The sequence below is a fragment of the Temnothorax americanus genome, unplaced genomic scaffold (assembly GCF_048541705.1).
Source record: "Temnothorax americanus isolate GAGA-0224 unplaced genomic scaffold, ASM4854170v1 Scaffold6, whole genome shotgun sequence".
NCBI lineage: Eukaryota > Metazoa > Arthropoda > Insecta > Hymenoptera > Formicidae > Temnothorax > Temnothorax americanus.
Window position 1 is genome coordinate 351,506 of NW_027509751.1, and position 10,063 is coordinate 361,568.

Sequence of the window (10,063 nt, forward strand, 5' to 3'; positions counted from 1 at the left end):
CTCCATCAAATTTCGGAGCTGTCTAATCACATTGAAAAAGAAAGCTTTTACATACTCTTCGCGTACTTTATTATTTAATAAAAGTGGCAGTATAATATTATAGATCCAAACATCATGTTGATGAATAATAATAAGAGAAATAGGATCGTAACGATATACAAACAATTAGAATCAAAACCATGCGATCCAAGCGATCCGATTCCGGGGAGGGAAGGGTTTTTAATTCTAACAATTACTGTGTTTTAAGTCCGACAAATAATCGGCGCGCAGTTTGTTGGAAAAATTATATGTATATATATAGACATATAGATATACAGAAACTAATATAAGGCTTTCAAAGACCTAAGCTTGGATCGCATGGCTTTGATTCTAATTGTTTGTATATCGTTACGATCCTATTTCTCTTATTATTATTTATTCACGTCGCCTGAGAAAGACGTTTCAAACTATTATTAACCGGTTATTGCGATAAATATTACCACATGCCTCGGTGGTCGAATTGGTACGACGCCCTACACGGAATGAGGGAGGTTCCAGGTTCGAACCCTGGCTGAGGTAATATTTTTCGCAATAAATTTCTTTACAGTTTTTAGATAATTAAATCGAGTCGATTTAATTCCGGGGAGGGAAGGGTTTTTAATTCTAACAATTACTGTGTTTTAAATCCGACAAATAATCGGCGCGCAGTTTGTTGGAAAAATTATATGTATATATATAGACATATATGTATACAGAAATTAATATAAGGCTTTCAAAGACCTAAACTTGGATCGCATGGCTTTGATTCTAATTGTTTGTATATCATGTTGATGGTTATTATGAAGTATATCTTATGCAAGTCAGGGTACATACATAGGCTGCGTTAAGTACTGGCAGTGAATATCGAAACGCAGCCATACATACATACACGATAGTAGCGGATTCCGCTTTTCCGTTCAAACGTGCGGGACTCAACTCGCGGAAACGTGGAATCCAGTTACTAATGCGACGTGCGAGCGAAAGAGCGATCACGCGTGTGGTCGAGCGAAGGGCGCGCGCGCGAGGGACGAGATCACGCAGGGCGCGAGTACCCGCGCCGATCCGTCGACGTGTAAATGAGAGCTGCAACGAATATGCAGCGAGCGGAAACAATCAAGACAAGGGCACGCGCGCAAGTTATGTCGCGCGGATGTCTTCGCCGCGACGTGCCGATGCGACGTGCGAGCGAGAGAGCGATCACGTGGTACACGCGTGCACGCGCCGATTATTCGATTCTACCAACGACTGCAACGAGTATGCAGCTGCAGCGAGCGAGATTGATCGAAATAATGACGCGGATGTCTTCGCCGCGACGTGCCGTTGCGACGTGCGAGCGAGAGAGCGATCACGCGGCGCGGGTAGTTGCATGCGATCGCTTCGAGGTTGACGCGATCGCGCAACGTTACGCGAGCCGGGAAAATCGACGGACGAGAGACTCCCGAGCCGGGCGTGGCGGTCGTTGAGGACGAGTCGCGGCGTGATCGCGTGAAAATTTTCGCGAAATCGGTCGCATCTCGGCGGCTCGGTCTAAGATGACGGCGTCGGCGACGACGCGATCGCCGGTGTTCCACCACCTCCGCTCCTCTCTTGTTTAGGCGTCGCGATGTTGCCCGGGACTCGCAAACCGACGACGCCGAAGTTCGCAAGCTCGAGAGCAGGTTCTGGAGTGCGAGTACTCACCAGTCGTTTCAACGTCCAAGAGCACAGCGACCACCTTCGCCTGTATGCCACGTTTCTCTCTCTCTCTCTCTCTCTCTCTTGCTGTGTGAAGTTCTTCGTATGACTGAGAACTGCGAAGTGCGAACTGCAAACTGCGATCCACTGCGATCTGTGTCACTTTGAGATGTCCCGTTTAAGTATCCTACTGGATTAATCAGCAAATCAGGTTCCTCATAAATCGTGTCACGGTTAATTAAAGATTTATAATAAATTTATATTATATTGTAACACGGGTACTACCGGTAAGTAGAAAAATGGAAATATGGGTAGGACTATAGATCGAAATACGGGGTAGGTAGGGATTCACACGGTATAGGTAGGGATTCGGGCAGGGAGAAGGACAAGGGGATATAATTCGATAGTTGAACAAGATTGTAGACGAAATAATAGTAATAACTTTAATATAATAATAATAAATATAATTATATTTATTATATTATTATATTAAAACCACCCCGACACCACCCCGCTTAGAAAATCAGGCGTTTAAGAAATCGCGTCCGTCGCGCGTTGTCTTCCGCGGCAGCATCACTGTGTTATAGATAATTAAAATCGTAGACGTGATGATATAGGTATATTACGAAATGTTTAACGTTTATCAAATAACATTCATTATTGCGTAGAGAAATAATAATTATAAAGAATTCGCGTGCGCATTGCAACGGATCAGAATATTATAAAAATTATGTATATCGGAAGATAAACTTGATTATTGCCTTACATCGAATCTTTGTCTATTTTTTTCGCGTATCAATCTTTTTTTTTGAGTTTCGCAAAATATAATGGAGTATAACAATAATTAAAATGTTCTCCTTGATGGAATAACATAAGTAATAAATTTATTAACGATCTTTTTGGTCATGATTGCTCGCGTAAATTAAAAATGAAGTAAAATAGACTTTGGACTTGTTATAATTAATAAGAAACATTACGTAATAGCCTCACGTTATACATTGTGAGAATTTCGTGTTATTGCTGCGTATATACGCAAACCGAATGTTGCAAATGTAATTTCATGTCAAAAAGAAATATTGTATATAATTTTATTGTATATTGTCAAATCAATTTTGTAATATGTAACTCTTTTATAATGTTGTACATTAAAGGGGCCTTTTCATGCTGACGCTCGACGCTTGATTTGGGCGTCAAAACTAGTCACGTGACCAACTTCATCGGTAAGAAGACGAAATAGCATCAAATATGCGAGCGTCGAAACAAGCAATTGATTGAAACGAGCGTCAAGCGTTAAAGCTGAACACAGTTGAGCTTTTGCCATTTGACGCTGGAATTAAAAAGACTATCACGTGACCTATCACGTGATCAAATTTGACGCCCAAATCGATGAGCAGAAGATTAACATTGAATATTTTATAATACATTTGCTACATCCATATATAACACATTAAAATTCTATAATATACGTATCAATCGGGCTTATCATCGAGTTATTTCTTTGTTTTAATTCTCCTTATAGGGACTTTTATTGATGTTTAACCGCGGGATAATTTAATTACACACATACACACACACACACACACGCACGTACGCATATTATATTGTAAATATATATAAAAACATACCGTTCTAGGTATAATGCCTTCAGTCTGTGATCCACGTTCTCCTTCCATAGTATATGTCTTGCCAGAACCAGTCTGACCATAAGCAAATACGCAAACATTATATCCTTCAAGCGATGATTCTACTAAAAGAGATAATTCTTCAAACACATCTGCTTGAGAAGCATCACAGTTAAAAATTTTGTCAAAGACAAATGATGTCTTTTCGCAGTTCATTGCATCTAATGTGTCCGATTTACCTACTTCAATAGTACAATCGTCAATAAAGTTGATATTACATAATCTGTAACAAACAATATTTTCATTTAAATACACAAATCAAAATATCAAAACCTTGAATAAAATATATTTTTATTTATAGTAATTGCTAAAAAAAACTCACGAAATTAAGAAAAAAATTAAAAAAATATATTATTAATTTTTTAATTTCCAAATTTGATCTTCTCAAAAACTTTATACAAAATTTTCTCTAATAATTGCAAAACACATTTACTTACGCTTTCTTATGCTCACGTTCTTTTGGCGTTTGTGGATGACGCACTCGACAAAAGACTCTTACGTTTCCTTTTAATTCATGGATTACATTATGCAATATCCTGCGTTCTTTATCCATCTTATGAGCCAAAGTTTGCCATTCTTCTGATTCCTGCAAACGTTTTGCTAAATCTTTCTCATTTTTTCGAATGGCATCCATTTCCACCTTTAGGGTCCGAAGCTCGTTAGTCAAAGTAGTATGTGAAGTTTTAAGTTCTTCTATTTCCACCTTTAAGGTCCAAAGCTCGTTTTTTAAATCTTTGCGTTCTTTTACGTCTGAGTCACACGCTGATGTCGAAGGTGTTGCAGATGTCGAGGGTGTTGCAGCAGTCGTTGCAGCAGATGCGGTCGACGCTGACTATTTGATATGAAAAAAGAAAAAAATAAATATATCAAGTAATAACCATGTATCATACTATTATATACTTATTATATACAATTATAACAATTATAACACGTTAATTAAATATCTATACTTACATCACCGCACTGATCACGACTGCATTGGCAATGCTTGGTGCATTGCCTTTTGTTTTTTACGCACCCGCATTTATTATTGGTGCGACAATCGTTTTTTTTGCATCTGCACCTTAACCAAGGCATAATTGCTGTAAATATAAAAAGCTGTTAATAGATTAACAGAGAGAGATAAGTAATATATCTTTTAATTACAACCTGAATATGAAGAATTAACAGATCTATGTGGAAAACTAAAAGTTATGAAAAAATCGTTACATACTTTCGCTTTTTCTATATTTTTAATATATATATATATATATATATATATATATATATATATATACATATGCAAATATCATAAAGTACGTGACTATATAATACACAATGTACTTTTCAGGGTTATACCGAGTTATAAACGCAGTAATAAATAATATAAATAATGTATTTTCTCTACATCTGGAAAAAGTTGTGAGTAGAAAAAGTAATATTACTGATCTATTCCGTGTTTTAATTCCATTTAATAGTTGAAGGATTAATTGATACATTATTAGATTATGCCATGGGACCTCCGTTGAGGCGGAAAAAACCGTTCCTTGAGCTCTCGCGAAGACAGAAAAGGCGACGATGTATATGTATACGAAACAATTTATTAACTAAAGATTTGCAATATAAATTAAATGGCAAGATACGTAATAGCAAAATGGTCACATATAGAAGATGCATATGAAATTGATAATAGCAACGGTCATTTTCGGACAATGCCAAAATTGACATATTTTCATGTTATACCAAATAAAATTTAAAAAAAATGAAAGTTTCATATTGTACTCAAGTTTTTAGTTATACTGTATCAACAGTTATGGCACTGATGAGTAAAAGTTACACAGCCACAGTTCCATTTCCAATAAAACCATGCTACCTGAAGGAGTAATACTGCTGAACTGCTGTTCTTTTTTAATGAATTATTCGATAGTTTAAACGGTAGTGTACAATTAAAAAATAATAAACATGAACAATTGTGGATTGATGCAATAGCAGTCATTAAGACAATGGAATTTATAAAGAAAAAACCAAATGATCGAAAAACTCTTGCAGTATTACAAAATTGGATACATACACTAGAAAGTTTCCGATTATTGAGTAATTATTTACGCGAAATCGAATTTGTAACGTTTACAACTAGAGCGTTTAATCAAGATCCAATTGAAAACTTTTTCGGACAAATGCGACAACATGGTATGCGGAATATAAATCCTAATTGTAATAGTTTCTTAGGATATTATAAAAGTTTATTAATAAATCCTTACATTCAAACTTACACAAAAGTAAATTGCGAAGCAGATAATACATCTAAAATTTTAATTAATGTAAAAAAACTGTTACATTTAGCATCATCAAAAGATAATCCAATCCTTGCTTTTACCAATATCAAATATACCTACTTCATTACAAGAAATATCTATGACAGATGATATCAATGTCGCAGCTAACATGCCAATATCAATAATAAGAAAAGCAACTTTAACGTATGTGAGAAATTGTGAAATGTGCCATACAAATGTAAATGCCTTACAACAAAATATTTATTTTTCAAATATTATTAATGTTACTTATTCTTACTTGCCAATCATTTCGCATTTGGAACAATTGTCAAAACATATTAAGAACAATTTGATAGAAAATATACATTTCAACTTTTTAGAATGCGACCATGTTGCATCATTAAAAGAAATTATAATATGCAAATGTGTTAATTGGCTCATAAGAAATTATTTTCAATATATTAACAAAATATTAAAAAACATAATACATCCAAATAACGGAGATATTCTTATGCAGGCTGCAGAAAATTATTATAAAACACATAGTAAAAAGATTGTTCATAATGCATAATATATAATATATATGTATAATGTATAACATATATATATGTTACTACCATGTTATCGCGCACTTGATATATATAGTATATAAATATATAGTGTATAAGTATATAGTGTATAAATATATAAATGCATAAGTATATAGTGTATATATATATATATATATATATATATATATATTTCTTTATTACATGTATGTACGTATGCTCTGTTGTCCGCACAAGATGGATTGATCGAGTAGGTAGCTTCATTATGGGCGTATGTATTGTTTATTATGTTTATAATATATATTGTAATATATTACAATATTTATGTTACATAAACATAAAATTTTTGTATAAAATAAATATTTTTAATACAAATTATATTCTAAATTTTTAATTTCTGCAATTCCTCACAATGGTATTATTTAATAATTTAGTTGCACATTTCGGGCCGATTCCCGAGGCGACGCGCTCCTATACCCCCACTACCGCTCGAGGCTCAGCGGCCGAGCCGCTTGTTGAAGTAGAAAAAATTGTACATATAAAAAAAATTTCATATAAAGCTCTTTCTCCGAGAAAGAGCTTTACATGAAATTTCATTTACTTCTAAATACAAATAATTTCTCCATTTCTCCTCCGAAAGATAGCCCAGTTTCTCCGCACAAGCCCCACTCGTGCGGGGGGTGGCAGTTTGGAGTATAAAAATTTCTGTGATCAGGTAGACTCGAACCCGGTTCCACAGGATTACGAGTCTGGCGCTTTACCTCAAGACCACACTGCCACCCTCTTAGAGGTACCTCACATTATATACACATATTACATGTACAAATTACAATTTTTTATACTTCAATAATTTTAATACATAACACATTTGATATTTTATATTATTATTTTTATTTGATATCTTATTTGTTTCTAATTTATAAAATAATCCGTTATTATAACTAATTTTTAAAAGATAATTTTTTTTTAACGATGACAAATATTTTAAACTTTAACTTTAGATTATATTGGGATTGGCGGTCGTGACGTCACAAGGCAAAATGGCCGGAGAAAGTAGGTCACTTGTCACTCTACAATATGACGTATGTGCTTATTCCCTGAATTAAATTTTTACCAAAAGTATATGAAATAAGGGTAAAATTTTCCGGAGAGTGCCACTATGTGTATAGTTTTTTGTTACCGATTTTCTGGAAACCGGTTTTTCCAATTCTTTTAATTAAAAAATTGAAAAAATTAAAAAAATCGGTTTCCAGAAAATCGATAACAAAAAACTATACACATAGTGGCACTCCCCAGAAAATTCTACCCCTATTTCATATACTTTTGATAAAAATTCGATTCAGGGGTTTGAGCTGGGCGTTGATGAGTCAGTCAGTCAGTCAGGACATCTTCCTATATATATATAGATTTCAGTAATTAAAATGAGACTGCCCAATTTGACGCCTTCATGCCGCAATTCGATTTATTTCTGTGGCAGCCGCCGACCTACTCTTCTATACTATTATATAAAATTTTTACGGGTGGTGTATGTTTGACCGTTTTTAACTTAAAAATTATTGGACCGAATTTTTATCAAAAGTATATAAAATAGGGGTAGAATTTTTCAGAAAGTGTTATAGAGTGTGTAATTTTCGTCACCGATTTTCTGGAAACCGATTTCTTTAATTTTTCTAATTCCTACGAGTAAAAAAATTAAAAAAATCGGTTTCCAGAAAATAGATAACAAAAAACTATACACTCTGTAGCACTCCCCGGAAAATTCTACCCCTATTTTAATACAAGTTCGGTCCAATAGTTTTTAAATCAATTTATTTATGTAGCAGCCGGCGACCTACTCTTTTTAGTTCTGTTTTCGCCACCAGATAGCGTATCGCAGTTTAGCCATTCCCAATAGTTATTACATAATATTAAACTTTAATAAATTGACGATATTTGAGCAAAGAATTGTTGATCTACAGAAATATATATTTCATGTTATTATTTTGAAGAATTTATTATTCTTATATTTGTATTTAAATAGTTTAAAGATTAATTAAATTACAATATTAAATCACATGGATTAGTTTTCATTCAATATTCGTTTATTGCATTGATTAATTATAAACTATATAATATTTAAAAGCAATATTCTTATTTTAATTATATGAATTGGCATATAAATATTTAAGCGCGCACACACACACACACACACACACACACACACACACATAAAATTAAAATAAGAAAATTGCTTTTGCATACTAGACAACAATTTCTGGTTTTAAGTATTTAAGAATAATGTTCTTGTTTCAGTTATATGTTTATATGTTTATATAATTATTTATGCATATTTATGAATAAATTATACGCAATCGTATACAATTAAAACAAGAAAATTGTCCTTAAATACTTAAAACTATAGAAATAAGGTTGTCTAATATGATAGGGAACATTTAAATGCAGCGAGAGAGATGCCATATTGATTTTTAATTCACCCCCGAGAATACCAGAGTGCGTTGCAAACAGTCATCTCGCCAAATACATGACCCCCTGCATATGACTCGCGTACTCTATCTCTATGCGTGCGAGCGAGAGACCGATCACGTGGTGCACGCGTGCACGCGCCGATTATTCGATTCTACTTGCAGCGAGTATGCAGCGAGCGAAATTGATCGAAATAATGATACACGCAACGCTGATCACGCGGATGTCTTCGCCGCGACGTGCCGATGCGACGTACGAGCGAGAGAGCGATCGCGCGGTGCGGGTAATTGCATGCGATCGCTTCGAGGTTGCGATCGCGCAACGTGGCGCGAGCCGGGACAATCGACGGACGAGAGACTCCCAGGCGTGGCGGTCGTCGAGGACGAGTCGCGGCGTGATCGCGTGAAAATTTTTGCGAAATCGGTCGCAACTCGGCGGTTCGGTCTAAGATGACGGCGTCGGCGACGACGCGATCGCCGGTGTTCCACCACCTCCGATCCTCTCTTATTTAGGCGTCGCGATGTTGCCCGGGACTCGCAAGCCGACGACGCCGACGTTCGCAAGCTCGAGAGCAGGTTCTGGAGTGCGAGTACTCACCAGTCGTTTCAACGTCCAAGAGCACAGCGACCACCTTCGCCTGTATGCCACGTTTCTCTCTTTCTCTCTCTCTCTCTCTCTCTTGCTGTGTGAAGTTCTTCGTATGACTGAGAACTGCGAAGTGCGAACTGCGAACTGCTGCGAACTGCGATCCACTGCGATCTGCGATGCGAGTCGCCGCCGCACGCCGCACGCCACAACCGCACGCGATGCTTGCCGCGAAAAATGTCAGGCTGGCCAACCTACCTACTTCACTATGAAGTTGGCCGGACAACTTCATCGTATCGAACTTTCATTAATTGGAATCGATTGGTGGTCGTTTGGTGGTCTTTGGTAGTCTAGTCCGATCGTTTGGTGGTTAGTCGTTTTCCTGTAAAATAAAAATAAAATTTCCGGTGTGAAGTTAGCCGGACAATTTTTAATTTTCAACCAATTTAACTTTTTTATAGCTCATTCGACGCGGAATCGTTTGGTGGTCACGAATATCGTCATAAAAACATTTGGTGGTCAACCGTTAATATATAATTCAAATATAATTATATTTATTATTATTATATTAAAACCACCCCGACACCACCCCGCTTAGAAAGTTAGGCGTTTAAGAAATCGCGTCCGTCGCGCGTTGTCTTCCGCGGCAGCATCACTGTGTTATAGATAATTAAAATCGTAGACGTGATGATATAGGTATATTACGAAATGTTTAACGTTTATCAAATAACATTCATTATATCGCGTAGAGAAATAATAATTATAAAGAATTCGCGTGCGCATTGCAACGGATCAGGATGTTATAAAAATTATGTATATCGGAAGATAAACTTGATTA

At 35.8% G+C, this 10,063-nt stretch overlaps 1 protein-coding gene across 2 annotated transcripts; it reads right to left on the reverse strand.

The window, feature by feature from the left end:
• Window positions 1–571: 571 nt before the first annotated feature.
• LOC143904966 (protein claret segregational-like) lies at window positions 572–9,738 on the reverse strand. 2 transcript variants are annotated; one of them, XM_077420013.1, is made up of 5 exons: window positions 9,238–9,738; window positions 4,329–4,456; window positions 3,812–4,206; window positions 3,318–3,597; window positions 572–1,879 (listed from the first exon to the last, which is right to left on the reverse strand). In XM_077420013.1, the coding sequence occupies exons 1-5, from the start codon at window positions 9,515–9,517 to the stop codon at window positions 1,871–1,873; spliced, it is 1,092 nt and encodes a 363-aa protein (XP_077276139.1). In that variant the 5' UTR covers window positions 9,518–9,738; the 3' UTR covers window positions 572–1,870. The 2 variants fall into 2 exon arrangements, with proteins under 2 accessions (XP_077276139.1, XP_077276140.1); XM_077420014.1 differs by having other exon boundaries at window positions 572–1,882.
• Window positions 9,739–10,063: the final 325 nt, after the last annotated feature.